At 39.5% G+C, this 22247-nt stretch overlaps 2 protein-coding genes across 11 annotated transcripts; one reads left to right on the top strand and one right to left on the bottom strand.

Annotated features, from left to right (window-relative positions):
- Positions 1 to 394: 394 nt before the first annotated feature.
- On the bottom strand, positions 395 to 12708 carry hnrnpul2 (heterogeneous nuclear ribonucleoprotein U-like 2). 5 transcript variants are annotated; one of them, XM_012961276.3, is made up of 15 exons: positions 12367 to 12576; positions 11708 to 12214; positions 9906 to 10044; positions 9685 to 9755; positions 8367 to 8506; positions 6563 to 6653; positions 6317 to 6429; positions 5499 to 5756; positions 4857 to 4979; positions 4633 to 4761; positions 4374 to 4542; positions 4006 to 4203; positions 3595 to 3701; positions 2994 to 3080; positions 422 to 925 (listed from the first exon to the last, which is right to left on the bottom strand). In XM_012961276.3, exons 2-15 carry the CDS (start codon positions 12204 to 12206, stop codon positions 860 to 862), a joined length of 2190 nt encoding a protein of 729 aa, XP_012816730.1. In that variant the 5' UTR covers positions 12207 to 12214; positions 12367 to 12576; the 3' UTR covers positions 422 to 859.
- On the top strand, positions 12212 to 21545 carry ttc9c (tetratricopeptide repeat domain 9C). 6 transcript variants are annotated; one of them, XM_031899744.1, is made up of 4 exons: positions 12212 to 12347; positions 15824 to 16070; positions 20670 to 20852; positions 21381 to 21543. In XM_031899744.1, exons 2-4 carry the CDS (start codon positions 15902 to 15904, stop codon positions 21473 to 21475), a joined length of 447 nt encoding a protein of 148 aa, XP_031755604.1. In that variant the 5' UTR covers positions 12212 to 12347; positions 15824 to 15901; the 3' UTR covers positions 21476 to 21543.
- Positions 21546 to 22247: the final 702 nt, after the last annotated feature.

The raw sequence follows: 22247 nt of genomic DNA, 5'->3' as shown, positions 1-22247 counted from the left end.
ATACAGATTTGTATACAAATACCTCAAATGTATCAATACAGTACAGTTTAAGACCTTTTTTCTTATATTTCTATACCCTGCTGTGTGTGTGTGTTGTGTAAGTTTTTTGTGTGTGCGTGCGTGGAAGCATTATGTGTATGCCACAGTTGTCAAAAGAAATATTGTCAATGTAGATTTGCTTCGTACCATATGTTAGATATGCAAGCATCATAGTTATGAAAGGGTGAAACAAAAATCCAAAATTACTAGTAAAATGTTTTTGGATTCATTTCTGGGGAAAATTGTAATTTTACCATTTGATAAATATGCCCAAATCCAAACACATGTTCCTACATTCAATAGTTTCTTTACTACATGAAATGCTTCAGTAAAATGAAAACAAAATATGAGCTGATTTTTTTTTTACATTTTTATTTTTAAGTAAAAATTAAAAAAGATTTGATCAGATGAGAGACAGAAGCTAAAATGACTGCATATAGCTCCCGAAGGAGAATTATAGCAAGCAGGAGAGAGCACTACTGTGTATAAAAACAATAAAATCAAACCAGATTCTGAACCCTAAATGCTCTGCAGGGCATGACAGTGCTGCAAGACAGAAGCCTCAAATACAGCAGGACTGAAAGCCACAGGCAATACATAAGGGCAGAACACAAGTTTAAAATGCTGAGCCTTACATAAAGCAATAGGCCCCAAACTGTACATGCTAGGCAGTTTGTTCCCCACAAGGGAGGAGACTTCCATGTTTTTATTTTTATACGTTAAAAAAAAAAAAAAAAAAAAAAAAAAATATACAATCCACCCCAACACCCACTAAAACCATAACACAACCCACATCATCCCCATCCTGCCAAATAAACTTTCACCGACGCCCGCGGTACCCTTGATAATTCCAGTGCTGTGTCCTGTCTTCATAGTTCTGCCAGTGCTGAAAGAAAAGAAATCAGAAGTGGAACATAACCTAAATAGAACTAATAAGGCATTTAACATCACTTTAATGGCTGCAAAAGAATCACGTCTTAGCACTATTTGCAGGATTCAAATTTAGCCTGCTACTAAGTGTTCATCCAAATTCAACCCCTTCCAGTCATGTGACATTAAAGGAGACATATTGTGTAAAAACAATGTTGTGCCGCTGCATTTAACTCTTTTAAATATAGAAGGATTGTGCTTAAAGGAGATGCCAACCCTAATTTTAATTTCAGTTTTACTGGATAGGGCACCTTACCCCCACCTCAACCACATAAGTGCCACTCCCTTAATGTTCTCCAACAGCCTGCACCGCCACATTCTTTTCTTGTCCGATTCCAGTGTCACCCGGCGGCCATTTTGCCGGGTGACGTCATCGAGCACACGCATATGTGTAAGGGTGTTCGCCGTCTGCATGGGCTCGATCAGCGCACTTGCACACGCAAGAACTTTCGTTGCACCACGAACGCTCTTTCGTGCACAAGTGCACTGCAGACGGTGGACACCCTTACAATATGTTCCATGCGCGTATGGCCCCTCCTGCCTGACCTCTTTAAGGATTTTTTTTTTTTTTTAACTTTATTAACAAAATGCTGTTTAGAGGACACAATAATGTGAAATGCACATGCTCATTAAAATGTACTGGAACTGCGCATGTGCACCACGCCAGGCAGACAAGGAGATTCTGAAGGGAGGGGGGAGAGGGAGTTACAGAGCTGTGCAGAAGGAGAAACTCCAAGGGATCGCTGCAGCTTCACTGTTTGCTTTTGAGGGACAGGAGTGGCAGGTATTTAAAGAATGCTGTGAGGCTTTTCACTGATAAAATTTTTGGTTGGGTGGTTGACATGTCCTTTAAAGGGGACCCATCACATTAAAGGAGAAGGAAAGGTAAAAATCACTGGGGGGGGGGAAGGATCACTCGTATGCCGCTACCCTGGTCTGCTGAGGTTCTCTCCTTACGGGAGCACCAGCCCCGGGTATTAAGTAAGCGATTACAATGACTGGGGAGTGCCTAACATTTTGGCACTCCCCAGTGATTGTACTATTCCTTCTCCCTTAAGATAGGATAGGAAATAAATCTATTGTGTTTGTCAATAATAAACTTTACTTACACCATATAAATAATCTAATCTTATTTCCTTCAGCCTTGGAATTACACAATCACAGCAAGCAGGCAGGTGCCATATTGTGGACACTGTTAATAAGGCAAACTTTGTATCATGCCAAAATCTTGTTTATGTGATAGAATTGCGGACCAGATGCCCAGGCCCATGCTCTGGCGACTCAATTAGATGGCGAGGAGGGAGGGGGAAAGTGAGTTCTGAAAGTAATGTATGATTGACAGCTGGGATTTTTAAATTCCTTTATAATGGGTATGGATGTGTTAATAAAAAAGGCATTCGAGTTTCATGTTTAATTTTAAAAGGACTTTTTTTTTTTTGTCTCTGCTTGTGTGCCTGCAGAGCTGTGGCTGGCTATCCCCCTCCTACTATTCTTCTAGTTGGGGCAGTTAGGACAAGCCCCCCCCCCCACCTCCTATGAGGAGCTTCATTTTTAAAGTTAATAATCATTTATAACCCAGAGTGAAATCAGCGTTATATACTATTCATAATTGCCTACAAGATTAAAGGTTTTTGTTTCCTTTCTAAGTTATCCTAGAGGTCTCCTTAAAAGCTCTGGCTAACTGTATGCAACAATTCTTATGTAATTTTGGTATTTTTCTCTAATCTGAATATGCAAAGTAGCGTTCTGTATTTTGCCTAATATTTCATTGAGGATTTGATAGGCCGGCAACACCATTGTAACATCCTGGGCAAACTAACTCTGCTAACATATGTGCCCTTTAAGTCTATTTCTCAGAAGTGAACTAAAGCAGAACATCCACAGGTTTTCATTTTGACTTGGAATGGTTTAAGCAATTTTATCCCTTTAACTGCGTGTGAAACAATAAAAACTAAAACAAAAGAATAAACAGAAAGAGTGGAATCTACCCTAAAGAAACACATAGGAAAAAATGATGAACTCACCCCTCTATTCTGCTGTCTGTAGTTCTGGTACTGACCATAGTATCTGTTCTGCTGAGCTGGATACTGGTCATAATAGTTCTGATAGCCCTTGGAAAGCAACCAGGATAAAATATAATTAGCAAAACATGTTTACTTCTAAGTCGAGCATGTATTTGTTTTATAAATTCTACTTAACACTACCACATTCTGACAGACTAAACTGGAGACTTAAAATCTCTGATTTGAAAGTTCACCTTGTAGACAGAGATAATCTAAGTAATTGTAACTGGTATTTATTTTTGTCTAAGTGGTTTATATTCTTTACCTTTCCGTGTTGTCTCTCTACAACCTGCCATTTGAATAGTACTTTGTGCCTCAACTGTCCCAACCAAACTGCAGTATATATGGCAAGAATCAAGTTTTGGGCTAGTATAAGTATGAAAGCTTGCATTAGCATCCTCTAGGGTATTAACGATAATCTAGCTGCTCTTTGGAAACCCAAATGTGTTAAATGATACTACATCTGGCTAACCTCTATCTCTTCTCAAAGAGATCACATGCTACACCTATACAAAGTTAAATGGTCTTGTTCTCTAAAAAACATTGCATGCTAAACACATACTCCTCTCTGTGGTGCCCAGTAGGATCGCTGTTGCTGCTGATGGTACATCTGCTGCCTTGGGTGATTCATAAACATGCGGTTACCGTAGTCTCTCTGCTGATAATTGCCTGGAGACACAAAAAGTTAAAATACATGCAATTAGACTAGAACATGTATATATTTTTTAAAATATAACTCTGTTGTTTAAGTTTTATAGCAGGCATATTCAAATGTAGCTCTATAGCTGTTGCAGATCCACAGCTTTTAGGGGATAGTGGTTGTTGCAGTTCTGGAACAACTTTTTTTTTTTTTTTTTAATCTTTGTGTAGAGGCTTATTGGCTAAAAATAATAGCATTCAACCTTTGTATTATGAGTCCTTATGATGGTTGTAGCAGCACAATAACTTCCTTTACCTACATTTACTTTCTTACCTGTACCATGGTATCCCCCCCGCCCCCTGTCTGAGCGATTCCTCTTGTGCATACGATTTCCTCTCTTTTCAGGAGCAGGCAGCAGCTGACGTGCCTCTTTTTTGGCTGCAATTATAAGAGCCTCTGCCTCATCACAGTCCAGCTCTGGATAGAGGATTTCATGCAGGTAATCGGTCTTTTTAGGAATATTAAAGTTGGCTGTTGGAAAGAGCAAAAAGTATATAAATTAAGATAAAATGTTGAATTAGCACAATAATAACAAAGTAGGATAAATAAAGTACTAAAAAATTAAAATATTTCAAGAAGGGAAGGAAGAACCTCATTTGCTCCCTGCTAGTTGTAGGGAAAATATTAAAGATATGTAATACCTTTCATCTCAAGGAGAACCGTTTCAGGAATGATCTCCCCTTCCTTTTCTTTCCGCTGTTCTACCCTTTTCTTCCATTCTTCCTCACTAGGCACGACCACGACTGCCTTCCGCTGGAAGCCTTTAAAGCAATTCATCTTCCTGCGTTGAGCAGAGTTATAAACTGTGCACTATTGGAGAGAAGCAAAGGAAAGCAAGAAGATTGAAAGTGCTGACAAAGAATGGGTCTTCCTATGTACCCTACCATACACATTCTCTACCTGATCTATTATGTAATTTCTCTTTCTGCGGGCGGCAAGTGGAATCAATCTGATTAGACACTGTGTGGCTAGCTGGGTTAAACTATCTTTAGCTTTAGAATCTTCCTGCTGTGGGTCGGGTCCTGCGGTCTGCACAAAAAAAAACAAAACAAAACAGTATGTGAGCATATACAGATTCAATTTAAGCACTCCCCCCTTGGACATGTCTCTCTCATGTGACACACCTTCAATTGTGGAAGCAGTATGTCAGTGCTCAAGAGCAGATATTTTTTTTCAGAGTTCTCCTGGCTGTGATTCAGAGCCCATGTAGTTTTTCCAGATCCTGGAAGGCCAATCATTAGCAAAACCTGGAGAAGAAAAAAAAAAAAAAAAAAGAGCAATTTATGGGCATCATTTAAAGAAAAAAAATAATAGATATATATATATATATAAATAAAATTCAAACTTTGTTACAGGAGTTTTCCACCTTTGAATTAATTTTTATTATGACAGACAATTTGCAGTTGATTTTCATTTTTTATTCTTTGAAGTTTGTCAGTTATTTAGCTTTTTGTTCAGCAGCTATGTGGTTGCTAGGGTCTTGATTACCTTAGCAACTAGGCAGTAGTTTAAATGAAAAACTAAAAGATAAATAGGAGAGGGGCTGAATAGAAATATCAGTAATAAAATGTAACAATAATAATAAAATTGTAAGCTCACAGAGCAATAGTTTTTGGCTGGCAGGTCAGTGACCCCCATTTTAAAGCTTGAAAAATAATACAGACCAATGGTAAATCTGCTAGGAATAGGACATTCTATAACATACTAAAAGTTAACTTGAAAGTTGAACCACCCCTTTAAATGTATCAAAACGTCCTGGCCCATACCTCATACTCCTCTGTCTCTGGGGATTCTAATGACCTTGCCAGGTCTTCAGGTTGGGCATCCTTCAGGAAAATGAACCCATCAGGTGGTGGGTGCCAGGCCTCATCTTTTTGCCCAAAATTGACCTGAAACACACAACCTTTGCATAGCACATGAGGAAACAATGGCTGGTCTGCCACTTCCTTTTCCAAGTGGAACGCTTCACCTAAATTCTCCCCATTTTTGGAGAAAAAAAGATCCACAGAGTCACCTTCCAAGTCCTGCAAAAAGAGGGAAAAAGTCGTAAGTGTAGATTCTGAACACAATACACACGTGTTGATTTGATGAAATGACAAAAAGCATGAAGAACAGGGGACACACGGAATTTATTATTTGTTTCCAGTACAACCAAACACGTAAAAGTCAAATGATTTTCAATGTCAGTATGATAACTAATACACTTTTTTTCCTCACAATTTGAATATGCTAATGAAGCTTCATAAATCATTCAACCAAATCTTTTCTGGAGGATTTGGTATTCAACCAAAATTATGGATAACATGCATCCCCACTTCCCCGTGTCTTATATTTAAAGTCAGTTAAGGATCAACTACATGCATTTTTACAAAGTAAGTGTCTTAATGCAGGCAGCAGATGAGAGATATTTACATGGACATGCACAAGTATGATAATGTGCCCAGCAAAAATCCCAGTCAGTCAGTAAGGAATTTTTAAATTAATTCCAGTGCTGCATATACTCAGCGATATGGTATATACCATGTGATATTGGAGAAAAGTACATTTATCAACACAACACATGGAGCTGGCAAAATAAACTTACAGCAAAGCAGCCAATCACATCATTTTCTCCAAATGTGTCCCCATATGGATCAAAATGCGAGCTGGTGACTTTCAGGCCTCTACTATCATAAGCATAGGATAAGTCATCTTCACCTATTGGCAACAGAGAATTGGTTAAGAACGGTAAAAACTATATCCTAAAGATGTCTACAGCCCAAAAGTTATTTTACAAACAAAGAAGGGAAAAGATCACACACATTGAAATGATGCAAATATATGTCATTACCAAGCTGAGACGATGACTGGGCAACAGACCAACCAACACGTAACAATGGAGTTTCTGTGCACCCTTCCTTTTGTGGTAAATTCTCTGTTACCTATAAAAAAAGAAAAAAGGAATTAATACAAAAAAGAAACGCTAAAAATAGAGAGAAATAATCGATTACTATGTGTTCTCCAAAAACAATTCAATCCAAAATCCATCAAAAATCAAATAGTCGGAATTTATTAAAAAAAAAAAATAAAAAAAAAAAAAAAGTTGCCAGAAAAACCTTAGCAAGTAAAAGTTTGCAAGGTTCTATAGAAATGGGAATACATTTATTTTCCTAGTTCATTAAAATGTTTTTCAGCCTCATCGAGTTCTTCCTCAAATAAGCTAGCATTCAAAGAAAAGTGGAAATCGCTTGTGTTTTGTCACAGGTTTTACACTTGCGTTTTTTTCTTAAAGGAGAACTAAACCCCCCCCCCCACCTCGGCCAAAAAGCCCCCTTAACTGGCCTGCCTTGATTCCCCCCCACCTCTCATTTTTCGCATAGTGTATAGATTTCCGGCTAGCCCAAACTGCGCATGCTCAAGCCGGATCCGTGTCAGCGGTGAGACCCGAAGCTTCTACGACTGAACAGAAGATAATGCCCAGGTACACTGCTGTGCAGCTCTGCTTTTTTAGGTTGGGTTTTTTGATAGGGCTAGTTTTTAAAGTTATACACTATGCAAGAAGGGAGAGGTGGGGGGGTGGGGTCTGTGCACACCAGTTAAGGGGGCTTTTCGACCGGGGGGGGGGGGTGTTGTTCTCATTTAACCTCAAATATTGATTGATCAGCCTCAGAGTAGCTCAAAAGAAACTACCACACAAAACTGACATGCAAAAGAGCTTTCAAGCAAGTACTATCCTATGATGTTCTTTGTACTGTTTTTTATACATTAGTTCAAAGTCTCACCAATTTTATTCTCCAAAATGAAAGAAAATGTAATTCAAGGCAACTCTCCAATATGCAATCATGAATTTTCAGTGGTTTTTCAGTGGTTTTAAAGTTATGTGTAAATGTAATTGCAATTGAAAGCACTATTTGTTTATCCTTTTTTTCTCTTCTCCGGGTCTGACTCAATAAAACAATGTAACAGGAGTCTCTCCTCTTTCAGGTGTGCTCTTGAAACATTGTTGCAGGAGTCAAAGCCAGGGGTACAAACAGCCAACTAGAGACTGCTTTCAATTGCAATTTATCAAATCAAAAAGTGTGATACACATTTGTTTTTCTTATATTTAGTATTTTCAATAACAGTACTGTGTTAGGTGTTTTTGTTTTGCACTTTCCCTTTTTAGGGAACTGCTTGATCTTCTGTGGAGAGGTAGTTTTTTTTGGTTTTGGGAGCACTGTACTTGTATTGTAGCCTGCACTGCATTTACTTTTATTTTTATCAGTGTTACAATAGCAATTATATTTACAAACAACATTTAAACTGCTGAAATGAAAATTCATGTATACTGGAAAGTTGCTTAAAATTATATTTTCTTTAAATATACAATAGTTAGTGTGAACTGGTGTTCTTTTAATTTTAAATTACACTGTATACATAGAAACTAATTCTACCACTATAATTCCAAATAACTCTACCATTTAACATTTTATTCTTGAACTTTACATAATATAAACTGTTGGTTAAGTATTCATTCTGGGGGTACAGGTAGAAAGATGCAAAAGGCAAAAAATACGAAGACCAAAACTTACTAAAAGTTATTAAAGGTGAACTGCCTCTTTAAATGGACAATGAAAATAGAAGAAAGTGTTTTGAATAAGCAATAGATTATTCACCTTGATTTCAAAGTAGACTTTTCCCTTAGTCACTCCATGAGTGGCCCGTGAACCTGACCACAATGAAGGGAATTTTTCATAGAAAAGTGGTCTCCCTCCAAATTGGTCCTTATCCAGTTTCAACTGCAAGTCACAAGTCACTGTAATAAAAAGTATAGCTTTAAATATTTAGGTAGAATTTTTAAGTTAGTTAATATCAAGCTAAATAGTCCAAGTAAAATAGTCAAAACACGATCAGAAATCAGTGCATATTTCCAATGTGATAAGCAGAATCACATAAATAGATTTTATAGTTGCACTTTGTGTAATGTAAGGGAAAACCGCACAACTTGAAAATATACATAGAATATTACTGGAAAGTATGGATTTAACAGAAGTGTGAGTGTCATAACAAACATTATTATATGATGGAATGGACATATTTGTTGACATAAATATGGTAGGATATTTAATCAACCATACCAACCACATCAAGGTAATCTTAGAAAGTAATTCAAAAACATTGTAATAAGAGAAAAGACTAAATTCTTAGTACAACAATTGTTTTTCTACTGTACACAAAGTTAGCCTTTGCTCATAAACGCTCACAAGACGTCTCATTTCTGTATGAGCTGGGCAGTATCAATGCTTTATCCCTTCCCTACCCCAAGCAAAGTCACAGACCATGGCATTTGGCTTTTGCAGCTGTCATTCACAAGGAGCAATGTTGGATGAAATCTCGCACATGCCCAATAGTTATGGGTCAGAGGAAGAGGAGGGGATAGCATATGGCCAACCGTATGAGCGTAACAGAGGGTGGCATTCTGTGCAGCTTTAGTTATACAAAAGAAAAAAATAGTAGTTGGAGCCAATACAGTGATAAGAGCATTAACAGGATTTTAGCCTCTCTGTGCCCTTTCGCTGAATTTTTGTTAAAGTCCTGTAAGAGCTGTCCTTTTACTCTTTATTAATAATTATGTCCAGTGGGTTTAAGCCTCAGGTGTGCATTTCAATAATTTCTACACAAACCTCCAGAGGACATAAGTATTAGAGTACGAAAGCAGCACTTACAGAACATTAGCAACAAGTCAAACAAACAGCAGAAAATGAAGGTTTGTGATTTTTTTTTTTCCTACAACAAACTGTAGGTCTGTTCTCTTATTTAACTTATTGTTTTAAGAGATGAGTGAAGTGTTATCTATATGTAAGCAATCTTAGCTAAGCATGCTTGGGTGTGCAAGCCCTACTTTTGTTATTTTACCATGATGCAGTTTTTAGTGAACTCATGCCCACTTATACTATAAAGTATTCAAACATGAAAGTATTAACAAGAACCTACATTTATCCAAGCACACAATGTTTTCATCTACTTCGCTGTCTTCCTCTTCAGGAGGAACTGGAGACTTTGATCTAAGTGAAAAATAAGATATGAATAAAGGATTGCTGCATCAAAGCTAACATTTTTCAACAATTTACAAAACACTTTATACATTTATGAAGATCTCACTCAAACTGGATCAGTCTTAATATACTGAAATGAAAAGTAGTAATATCTCTCACCTGCTGTAATATGCCTCCTCTTTGAATTCATGGTATGTTCGACCATTCTGTTCATCCTCCCTTATTCTCTTAACCCCGTAACGTTTTGGCTCAGAGCTCCTTGAATCAGCCAACTCCACTTTATTCTGGCTACTCTCAGCTGCAAAAGAACAGAGATTGATTGTAATAAAGGCAAAGCTTCATTCAAAAATGCCCATAAATGTCTAAGTTACACTTCTAAATCTATTGGTAAATTAGGGCTTTATCCACTAGAACATGTGAAACTGAATTTCTTTGCTATGCAATTTCTCACTGTATGAATATTCTCCTGCAAAGGAGGAACTTCATTTGCTCTTAAAATCCAAACCCTTTAAGTGGCCATACACTTGCTGTTCTTCACTGGTATCCAGCTCACGTGGGGGAAGCCAAATGGCTGGATAGGTTACGATTGACTCTTCACGTGTATGGCCGCTTTTCTATTGCTTTACTTGTTCTGGCCAATAACCCTAGAGCTGGGCGGTATGACCAAAAATTTATATCACGGTATTTTTCAAAATTATATCGGTGTCACGGTATTTGACTGTATTTTTTTTTTCCATGCATGATTAGGTGTTAACCCCATTTCCTAATAAATTAGAGAATAATTACTGCAGTATTGAAAATCAGAGTCAGGCAAGCAAAGGATCGGCAACAGAAAGTCGTAAGATAAATCAGGCAGGCTTAGTTTCCCAGGCAAGGCCGCAGACAACATAGCACAGGAGGAGGCGTTTGATAGCTTTAAAGGAACAGTAACACCAAAAAATTAAAGTGTATAAAAGTAACTAAAATATAATGTGCTGCTGCCCTGCACTGGTAAAAGTTGTGTGTTTACTTCAGAAAGTCTACTATAATTTATATAAATAAGCTGCTATGTAGCCATGGGGGCAGCCATTCAAAGGAGAAAAGGCACAGGCACATAGTAGATAACAGATAAAACACTATTGTATTCTATAGAACTTATCTGTTATCTGCTATGTAACCTGTGCCTTTTCTCCTTTTTTCCAGCTTGAATGGCTGCCCCCGTGGCTACACAGCAGCTTATTATATAAATTATAGTAGTGTTACTGTAGCAAACACACCAGTTTTACCAGTGCAGGGCAACAGTGCATTATATTTTTATTACTTTAAAGCTCTTTCATTTTTTGGTGTTACTGTTCCTTTAAATACCCCCCCACGCATGCACAGAACCGGCGCCGTCAGCGTGTTGCGGACGTGCACGCTTTGACATGTACGTGCGCACCTGGACGCGCATGCGCAACGTCCCGCAGACAACGGGACGCGCGCACGCAAGGAGGCGCGCGAGACCGGGCCGCACGGGTGAGTACCCTGACACCCCGGTATTGCGGTATCTGAAAAATGAATATAATTTTTTTAAAAAAACCCACTGGTGTTCGGTATTAAACGGTATATCGCCCAGCCCTAAATAACCCCACTGACTGGAACTACCATGCCACCATGGTGCATCAGCACATAAAATGTTTAAATATTTCACATTACAAACACAAGGAGATTGACGGCAGTTTTGTCCAAATGAGCCAAACTGCTTAACCAAATCTGGGCATAAATGACCAGCTTAAACATGATAAGAGGAAACCACTGTATCTCTAAAATCCTAGGAAAATCAGCTCTGCTCTTGTTTACCCCACAAGTATACTGTTCTCCAGAGTGTGAAAAGCAGAGACAGTTTATAAGACTCAGCTACCACAACATTTTCTAGGTCCTTATACAGAATAAAAGGAAGGACGGAATTTGAAAGATCTAAGTGAACCATTATTTGGACCTACCCGTTTCAGATTTTTCTTCGTCCCCACACTCCTCTGCAACCGAGTCCCCTGGGTCTGTTTTTGAAGCTGCTCCATTTAGGGATTCGACCCCCATATCAGATTCCTCCTCTTCTACAACAGGAGGGGGTTCTATTTTCTCAGCCTGTGAGTCAGTCTCCTCTTCAAGTTGTTTCTTTACAGGTACAGCATCATTTTCCTGGGCTGCCACTGCTTCCACCTCATTTGGATTAAAATCTTCCTCCTCATCCTCCTGACCTTCATGTAGCATCTCCTCTTCATCCTCTTCGTCCCCTAGTTCCAGAGCCAGCTCTTCATCACCCCCAGCCATTTCCTGTATAAAAGCCCCTTTCTCTTCATCGCCCCCTAGGAGTTCAGAATCGAGAGCTTCCTGCAACCTCTCGCACAGCTCTGCTTTTAATCCACGGCTCTCCAGGCCTCTGCGTTGCAGCTCAGCCCGCAGCTCAGTCACTTTCATCCTCCGTGGATCCAGGCCGCTCATCCTCAGTTCTGATTAAGAAGACAGAGAAACAAAGCGGAAATTATCTACAGGAAGCGGAAAAGTGAGCCCTAACCGGAAGTAGATCAGGAAGAAACACTAAGGCGGAAGCTTGAGAGGATAAAAGAGAAAGATTTTTTTACAGTGAGTGGATCCCAGCTACCTGTTATGGTGCGAAAGGGAGGCCAATCAGGGACTCTTTTTTTTGTGCGCGCTTACGAGGTGATCCAATCGTCGAGCGGCCTCGCTTGCAGTAAAGATGACGTTCCCAGGTGGGCTGCGGCCAAAAAAATATATTAAACTTACGCAGCACGTCCAACTTGTTGCAGGACCTCGGTAAAGCGCTCGTTTTCCTCCCTGACACAAACTGGCCGCCACTGCAAAAGACACAACCGCTTACAGCGCTGAACCCCACCTGTGTGACGTGCGTCGCTCCGATTGGTCTACCCGGCAAGGTTTTGTTCCGCCTTAGTGACGTGGCAGGTCCTGGTTGGCTTTAATTGAGGGAAAGACCTGTCTCCCGCAGGCGCTGGTTATCATTTGCTCCAGTGGGCCGCTATCGCCTCTCTCCTAATTGGCTAGCCTGTGATGGCTGCTAAGTTACCCGCTGCTTCGCCCTTTTCATTCTAAAGAAAAATAAACAGTGACGTTTTGTGTTCTGATTGGCGAATTATGATAAGCACGTGGCTCCGTATTACTCGCAGAACTACAACTCCCAGAATCCAACGGGACTCCCAGGTTGTTAAATATGTCTGGGAGTTGTAGTTTAGTCACTCAGTGAGGTCGTGTATTGTCTTAGCTTTACAAAGAAATAGTGTTTCAGCGTATTAAAATGCTGTTTATAGTTTACATTTAGCAGTCGTTATTCAGTTTACAAATAGTAAATCGCGTTAGCATTTTTTTCTTTTCAGACATGCCGTCTTACGGGGAGGGGACGCATCGGCGCTTTCAATTATCTTAATGCTATACAATTACCGGATAATTACTTTAGTGTAATTTTTCTGTGCAAGTAACTTTGTGACCAGAAGTAATAATTGCTCGTCTTAAATTTGTCATATTATCATCAGTTTAGTCCTTGCAAACCATTTTGTTTTGCTAAATCGCGTATAAGTAAAGTTAGTTGCAGTGCGCGTCACGTGACACTGGCTACGGCGGCTTCATAGTTGTGGGCGGAGTCTGGAAGCAGGAAGTAACATGCAGCAGGGTGTGAATTATGGCTGAGCAGGTAGATTCTCGTTTCTTATGCCAAGAGACTTGTGTGCACAGCGTATATGTTTGCACACTGTTCATGTATTAATTATAATTGGTAGGGATTGCCCCAGATAGAGAGATTCTGTGGCTGATAAGTTCAGCTGCATTGCAACCAAGCACATGTTGTATGTTCACTAATCTTACGTAAGTCTATTGTAAAGGTTTACATTCTATTTAAAAGGGGAGCAGATATGAAGGCCTGGGTCAGTCTGTACTGATTTTTTTTATTTGATAGTCGTATATGTATTATAAAAATAAATAACATTATTAAGTTAACCAGAATGCCAGCATTCTCCTACAGCAGCAGGATACGTGTAGTTCAGCAAAGGCTGCAGGTTGGGGCACCAGGTTTCAATGCTGACACATTTCTGCATCATCTAGGATTTGTGTCTGTATGTGAGACCCCTTCCTATCAGTCTATCCCACATCCCACACTACATCGCACCTATGGGTCCCATTCTGTTATCCAAGTGGCTGAGCTGCAAGCTGAATGGACTGACACAATACAAATGGCCATATATGTATATGAAAATAGGAATAGCCAAATACTGGCTTGTATGGTGGATTAAACATTCTTTTGGTGGAGGAGTGTTTATGCACTTCCTGCTCCTGTCTAGCTATTCTCTCAGTTTGCCTATGTATCAACTGTTTCTATATAGCTGTTCTGTCATCTAGGAAACCTCTTTGCCTTCTTAAGCACCTTCTGTTCCAATCTAGCTATCCTGTAAACCTGCTAATGAACCCCCTGCTCCAATTTAGCTAATCTGTCTGTCCCCTTAGGGTACTAGCACACACGCAATTGTATTATTTTTGTTTACTGGACATTTTGTAGATCAGCAAATGCTTGGTATCACCCTCAATTGCTTTCTGTAGGATTGCATTAATGGGATACTGTCATGAATTTTATGGTGTACTTTTTATTTCTAAATTACCATGTTTACCTAGCAAATAATTCACTCTCCCATTTAAAATTTTATTCTTGAACCAACAAATGTATTTTTTAGTAATATTGGTGTGTAGGGGCCATCTCGGTGCATTGAACCTGAGTCTGAGCTTTCAGAAGGAGCCAGCGCTACACATTAGAACTGCTTTCAGATAACCTATTGTTTCTCTTACTTCCATGTAACTGGATGAGACCCAAGCCAGACTCTTCTTACTATTGAGTGCTATTCTGATAACGACTGGGAGCTGCTATCTTGCTCCTTTCACATTGTTCTGCTGATCGGCTGCGGGGAAAGAGGTGATATAATTCCAACTTGCAGCACAGCAGTTAAGTGTGACTAAAGTTATCAGAGCACAGGTCACATGGCTGTGGAACCCTGGGAAATGAAGAATATGGTTAGCCCCACGTGAAATCTCAAAATTTAAATATGAAAAAAAAAAAATCAGTTGATGAAAAAAGGGATTTCAATGCAGGATTCTGCTGGAGAAGCTCTATTAACTGATTCAATAAATGCCTGAACTGCAAGAATAATTGCAGGGAATTCTCATGTGAACAAATATATGGTGGTTCCTGGCATTTTGTTATCCACCTGCTAAGCTAACACTTGGGCAACAAAGTGCCAGAATCTAGCCTTTGCCCTTATGCATTACCTGCTCTTGTCTAGCTATCCTCTCAGCCTCCATATTCAACTCCTGCTTCTGTCTAGCTATCCTCTCAGCCTTCTTATGCACCTCCTGCTTCTGTCTAGCTATCCTTTCTGCCATACATGCAGTATGCTCATATTCTAGACTTTCATTTGGACAGAGAAACAGAATTATAATAAATGTCCAGTTGTGTGAGTTTTTAAACTGACTGCAAATAACAAACCTGTTGTAAAATTTAACTGAGTGAACTTAGTGTGTGGGCTCCCTTCACACAATTTGGTCAGGCTGTACAAATATTTGACCAAATGATCACCATTTGTCCAAAATGTTTTTGTGTGGTCAGTTATGTGTATCCTGAACAGCTCCACCTAGAGGCCATGAATGGATTTGTTCTATGCAGAGACTTTTTCAGAGAATTATATCAGAATAGGTAGCAGTATAGAAGCTCTGGATACAATAAAATGGAAAAAATACTTGTTTAGAGAGAAATATTCTGTGCATGCAGTATATTGTGCTTCATGTTATGCTAAATACATCTAGTTAGAAATGTAGTGTTTCCTATTAAGGCTAAAGTCTTGATCACAGAGAAACACTGTGTAATGTACATAGTTGATAGAGCTGGGTGTAGATTTCTAGTATTACAGTCCCAAACAAATACAACCCCTTTTAAAGTCTTTGCAGCCCCTCCCTATATAACAACACACATACTTTTGTCTTGGGGGAGGTGGGGAGGGGGCAGTATTTAACATTATTTTGACTGCATTCTCTATATTCCTTTAAAGACTGGAGCTGTGGATCAGTGCCTCTTACAAGCAAGTTCCTTCAAGTCTCAGGGTAATAAGTGTTACACAGAGCACCGTATGCGGCAGGCAGTTAGTCTGTACCATAAAGCTTTGCTTCAGCTTCGCAGCCTAGATGCTAGTCTCTATTCTCCGCTGCCTGGAGTGGGTCCTACAGCTGTTAAGCTGAATTCTCAGCAGGCTGAGGAACTGAAAACACTACAGGCTGATTGCTACAACAATTTAGCGGGTAAGTTAACACGTTGATCTGTGGTGAAATTATAATGGATAGGGTTGCTTTACATAAAATTCAAAGCAGTGAATATTCCCTGCAAAAAAGGGTCTTCCTTTCTGTAAGTTGTAGGGTTGGGGAAGAAAACCCTACAAAGTGAAAGTAAATACACACAGATCTTTTAATGTGAGCTTAGTCTCACTGTCATAACTGCATAACAACAACATATGGTTGCATAAAATGTACAGGTATGAGACCTGCTATCCAGAATGCTTGGGGCCTGGGGTTTTGTGGATAAAGGATCTTTTAGAATTTGGATCTTCATTCTTTAAAGGTGGGCAGATTTAAGCTGCCTTGAGTCCTAAAGACCGATTCGGCAGCTCATCTCCCCGTCTATGACAACCCCCCAAGGCCCATTTTCTGTTGGGTGTATTGGACGGAAGCCAAATTGCAAGAGGGCAAGAATGGAGTTGTGAGTGGGAGGCAGAACTAAGCAGGTATAAACAAGTGTATCTAACACTTTGGAGGCAGTAGATGCTGGATGATAGCTGGTAGGAGAGCTGGGTTCAGGATTAGTTTTTGAGGATGGGAGTGCATTTTAGGACAGAAACCTAGCAGAAAAAAGTGAAAGTTTAATAATGTCTAAATGCATTGGAAAGTGGGCAGAGGAGGGTAGATGGTATAGGTTCAAGGGAGCAGGTTGCAGGCTTAGAGCCATACAGAACATTAACGTTCTCTTTCATTCAACTATATTGATATTCCAGTGAAATAGAATTTTCATGCCAGATTATAAGCTCTACGGGGCAGGGACCTCTGTCCTCTTGTCTCTTTGGTCCTTAACTTATTGTAACTGTACCTTGTATTTAATTGTTATCATACTTTGTATTTATCTATTATTGTAATAACACCCTGTTTGTTGTATAATGTATTGTTATACTGTACAGCCCTGCATACATAAGTAGTTCTTTATAAATAAAGATATACATACATAAGCTATACCTACAGTGGTGTGAAAAACTATTTGCCCCCTTCCTGATTTCTTATTCTTTTTCATGTTTGTCAAACAAAATGTTTCTGATCATCAAACACATTTAACTATTAGTCAAAGATAACACAAGTAAACACAAAATGCAGTTTTTAAATGAGGGTTTTTATTATTTAGGGAGAAAAAAAATCCAAACCTACATGGCCCTGTGTGAAAAAGTAATTGCCCCCCGAACCTAATAACTGGTTGGGCCACCCTTAGCAGCAATAATTGCAATCAAGCGTTTACGATAACTTGCAACGAGTCTTTTACAGCGCTCTGGAGGAATTTTGGCCCACTCATCTTTGCAGAATTGTTGTAATTCAGCTTTATTTGATGGTTTTCTAGCATGAACTGCCTTTTTAAGGTCATGCCACAACATCTCAATAGGATTCAGGTCAGGACTTTGACTAGGCCACTCCAAAGTCTTCATTTTGTTTTTCTTCAGCCATTCAGAGGTGGATTTGCTGGTGTGTTTTGGGTCATTGTCCTGCTGCAGCACCCAAGATCGCTTCAGCTTGAGTTGACAAACAGATGGCCGGACATTCTCCTTCGGGATTTTTTGGTAGACAGTAGAATTCATGGTTCCATCTATCACAGCAAGCCTTCCAGGTCCTGAAGCAGCAAAACAACCCCAGACCATCACACTACCACCACCATATTTTACTGTTGGTATGATGTTCTTTTTCTGAAATGCTGTGTTACTTTTACGCCAGATATAACGGGACATGCACCTTCCAAAAAGTTCAACTTTTGTCTCGTCGGTCCACAAGGTATTTTCTCAAAAGTCTTGGCAATCATTGAGATGTTTTTTAGCAAAATTGAGACGAGCCATAATGTTCTTTTTGCTTAAAAGTGGTTTGCGCCTTGGAAATCTGCCATGCAGGCCGTTTTTGCCCAGTCTCTTTCTTATGGTGGAGTCGTGAACACTGACCTTAATTGAGGCAAGTGAGGCCTGCAGTTCTTTAGATGTTGTCCTGGGGTCTTTTGTGGCCTCTCGGATGAGTTGTCTCTGCGCTCTTGGTCGGCCGGCCACTCCTGGGAAGGTTCACCACTGTTCCATGTTTTTGCCATTTGTGGATAATGGCTCTCACTGTGGTTCGCTGGAGTCCCAAAGCTTTAGAAATGGCTTTATAATCTTTACCAGACTGATAGATCTCAATTACTTTTGTTCTCATTTGTTCCTGAATTTCTTTGGATCTTGGCATGATGTCTAGCTTTTGAGGTGCTTTTGGGCTACTTCTCTGTGTCAGGTAGCTCCTATTTAAGTGATTTCTTGATTGAAACAGGTGTGGCAGTAATCAGGCCTGGGGGTGACTACAGAAATTGATATTGAAAATTGAAATTGATAAACCACAGTTAAGTTAATTTTTAACAAGGGGGGCAATCACTTTTTCACACAGGGCCATGTAGATTTGGAGTTTTTTTTCTCCCTTAATAACGTAAACCTTCATTTTAAAACTGCATTTTGTGTTCAATTATGTTCTCTTTGACTAATAGTTAACGGTTTTTGATGAGTAGAAACATTTAAGTGTGACAAACATGCAAAAGAATAAGAAATCAGGAAGGGGGCAAATAGTTTTTCACACCACTGTATATTATAATCAAGGCTGTATTTATATTTAGGCACCAGAAGGCCTGTGCCTAGAGCAGCAGCCCTAGGGTACCTATATAATCTACAAAGTTTAGGGTAAGGACCCACGGAGTGATTCAGTTGGCCCCGATAGATCTCTGCTGCCAGTGGAAAGCCATGTTGGAGCGGTTAGTGGCGACTGAACTGCTCCGTGGTTCCTTACCCTTAAAAAAAAAATAAAAACCCTCTCCAGCCGCCGCCAGACCTACCTTTGGAAATACCTTGGCAGAGCTGGGGCTATGGGATCCAGTGCACTTTCCTCCCATGATATCACCAGAAGGGATGATACTTCTGCCATCTGGGGGGCGTCTTTAGGTTCAGTGCCATTGGGTGGCACATTGCATTCTTAATTTTTTTTTAAAAGGTTTTTATTTTGCATTTTTAAACAAACAAACAAACAGAAATAAAACAAAAGAAAAACAGATAAAGTAAAATAATTGGCACTTACATCATCTTTATCACTTATATATAATTTACATTATATACTTGGTGACAGAACTCCATATGGTATCAACTTGTCAAGGTACACCAGGGGTTATGTGCGTATTAATCATCCGGTAGAGATATACTGGGGTTGGCATCTAGCCAGGGTTCCCATATTTTCTCAAATTTCCCAGGTGTACCCCGGGCATTGTATGTCAGCCTGATCAGTGGAAGTGTCCCATTTATTAGTTCTATCCAATGTTGAATTGTGGGAGGAATGGGGCTCATCCACTTCATTATTACTACCTTCTTTGCGTAGAACACAAGGGAGCGTAGTAATGTTCTTGATTTTTGAAGAGGTATTAATTTGTCAATTATTCCTAACAAGCATACTTCGGGGGAAGTTGTTTTGTCCCACTGATCCTCGTCTAGGGATGGAACAGTTGCCAGCCATTTACGTTTGGCCTTATTAAATGGAGCCGGGTGTGAGGCCTGGATTATGCTATATAGTTGAGAGACTAGTTTGGTGGGGTCTAAGGCCCAAAGTCTAGCTTCCCACGACAGTAGTGTGGGTGAGAGTTGGTAGGACCCAAACTGGGAATGAAAGGCATGTATAAGTTGAAGATACCGAAAAAACTGAATATTTGGCCCATTGAGTTTGACTTTCAGTTGTTCTAATGATGCAAAACAGTTTTCCACCAGTAGATCATCTAGGTGTCTGATTCCTAATTATGGCCAATATTGGAAGTTGACTAGGCGTCTCATATGTGGTAGGTTGGAGTTTCTCCATAGGGGCGCTTTGGCTGATAATTGAGAAAGAGGGGTACGGACCTTAGTTTGTAGCTTAACCCAGGCTTTCCTAGGAGTGGTAAGTACCTCGGGCAAAGGGGGAAGGTCAGCCTGTCGTCTATATGGCAAGTTGCGTATAGCCTCTAAGGAGCCCATAATTGCTGCATGCAGTGCAGTCAATGAGTTGCTGCGGTCAGGGTTAAACCAGTTATGTATATAGGATAGTTGGGCTGCAAAGTAGTAATTTTGTAAGTGGGGTAGAGCCAGCCCCCCTTTTTCTTTTGGGACCGTGAGTGTAAGCCATGCTATTCTTGGGGCTTTGTTGGCCCAGATGAAAGAAATTAGTTCACTGTTTAGTTTTTTAAAGAACTGGTTAGTTATATATATCGGCGAGTTCCACAGTGGGTATAAAAATTTGGGCAGGTATAGCATTTTAAAGAGGTTTACTCTTCCCCATAGCGTCAACGGTAATTTGTTCCAGTGGGGAGTTACAGATTTGAATTTTGCTAGGATGGGCTCTAGATTCTCGTGGTGTACAGTGATGGGTCTGTTGTGACTATAATACCAAGGTAGCGGAATCTAGATACTAGTGAAAGCGCGGGAGGGTTATCTCCTGCGACTGAACTCCCCAGTGGAAAAAGTACAGATTTCGTTTTATTTATCCTTAGGCCACTTAGCCTTGCATTCTTAATTTAAACTGATAATTAGACTTTTCTTAAAATCTGAACTTTTCTTTTCTGTCATGCAGCTTGCCTTTTGCAGTCTCAGCCTCCTCGCTATCAGCGTGTCTATGAATGTAGTTTGCAGGTTCTAAGTCTGCAGCCTGAGAATGTCAAAGCCTTGTACAGAGCCGGGGTTTCAAGCTATCACCTCAAAGACTACACTAATGCTCATCATTACCTGTCACAGGCGGCCTCTAGAGCACCCAAAGGTAAAATGATGATCTATAAGTGTGAATGTAAAAATGTATGTAAATGTAAAGTCTAAAAATGTTTAACGTCAATAGCAAAATTTGCATGAGCTTGTAGGGATAATTCTGACACCAGAAATGATGCTGTTTTCTAAAAACTTTCCTTGCTTTATCTTTGTATCCTCTAATAGAATTTTCAGTTGGTCTGTTATTTTTTTGTCATTTTGAACTGCTGCCTGGTTGCTAGACTTTAAATACCCCAGCATCCAGGAAACACATTTTAAGATTTGTTGGAATATTACTCAGATGGGGACTGAAGAAAAGGGTAGGCAAGAAAAATAATATAACTAACAGCTAACAGACAGGTTTGCACTACATCCATATTTCCCTTGTATTCTTATGTAACAGAAGCAGCTTCTGGCCAATCAGAACTCTCCTGTGTATACAGCTGCTTTTAGCCTACTTATATTTAATTCACCCTCTCTGTATTCCAACTCCCTGACATGTTCTCTTACTCTATCCATTTTTCATTTTATGGCTTCTCCCTAGATGGCAACATCAAGCGTTATGTTCAGCTCACAGACACAGCCCTCAGCACTTTCAGAGAAGAGGAGAAACAGAGATATCAGGGGATGTTTGGATAATATGCAATAAGTTCCTATTCCCACAGTATGCAAAATAAATTGAATAAAATCTCCTTTTTTTTTGTACAGATTGCATTTTAAGAGTTTATATCGAACAGTCCTAGAGAATATATAATGATCCTGCCCTTGGTGAGAATCTTAAAGGGGGTTGTTCACCTTTATATTAACTGACATTATGATGTAGAGAGTACTATTGAGACAATTTGTAACTGGTCTTCATTTTTTATGTGGTTTTTGAATTATTTAGCCTTTTGTGCAGCAGCTCTCCAGTTTGGAATTTCAGCAGCTATCTGGTTACTAGGGTCCAATTTAACCTAGCTACTAGGCAGCGGTTTGAAAAAGAGACAGGAATATGAATAGGGGAAGGCCTAAATAGAAAGAAAAGTAATTACAACAATAACAAAACTGTAGCCTCACAGAGCAATAGTTTTTTGGCTGTCGGGGTCAGTTACCCTCATTTAAAAGCTGAAAAGGAAAATTATAAAAAATGAATAGAAAACAACAAGTCTTTTTATAACATATTAAACAACTAAGATTTATGTGCACATATATTATACAAGACACTGCCGAGTGTCTGTCTATACAGCAACTTGCTGCCCACCAACATACTTTGACTAACTTGGCTTACCTGATACCATATAGTGAAAGTATGTCTGTAAAATAAAATATACATATTTTTATACACCTAAGCCCAACTAAATGAACTCATGTCATAAAGGGGGTATATTTTCCTTTAAGTGACACATACTTGTACTTACTTGTATGGTGGGTG

Source organism: Xenopus tropicalis, chromosome 4 (assembly GCF_000004195.4).
Source record: "Xenopus tropicalis strain Nigerian chromosome 4, UCB_Xtro_10.0, whole genome shotgun sequence".
In the NCBI taxonomy this organism is placed as follows: Eukaryota; Metazoa; Chordata; class Amphibia; order Anura; family Pipidae; genus Xenopus; species Xenopus tropicalis.
Note: the sequence above shows the minus strand (reverse complement) of the source record. Positions and strands in the feature narration are given on the sequence as shown.

Coding starts and splice junctions, on each gene's coding strand:
- hnrnpul2 (XM_031900169.1), bottom strand. CDS start 12,206: ATGAGCGGCCTGGATCCACGGAGGATGAAAGTGACTGAGCTGCGGGCT. Junction 5,757..6,316: donor ATGTGATTGGCTGCTTTGCT/GTAAGTTTATTT, acceptor CTCTTTTTGCAG/GACTTGGAAGGTGACTCTGT. Junction 4,204..4,373: donor GGTTCTCCTTGAGATGAAAG/GTATTACATATC, acceptor TCTTTCCAACAG/CCAACTTTAATATTCCTAAA.
- ttc9c (XM_012960463.3), top strand. CDS start 12,876: ATGATAAGCACGTGGCTCCGTATTACTCGCAGAACTACAACTCCCAGA. Junction 12,942..15,823: donor GAATCCAACGGGACTCCCAG/GTTGTTAAATAT, acceptor ATTCCTTTAAAG/ACTGGAGCTGTGGATCAGTG. Junction 16,071..20,669: donor TTGCTACAACAATTTAGCGG/GTAAGTTAACAC, acceptor TCTGTCATGCAG/CTTGCCTTTTGCAGTCTCAG.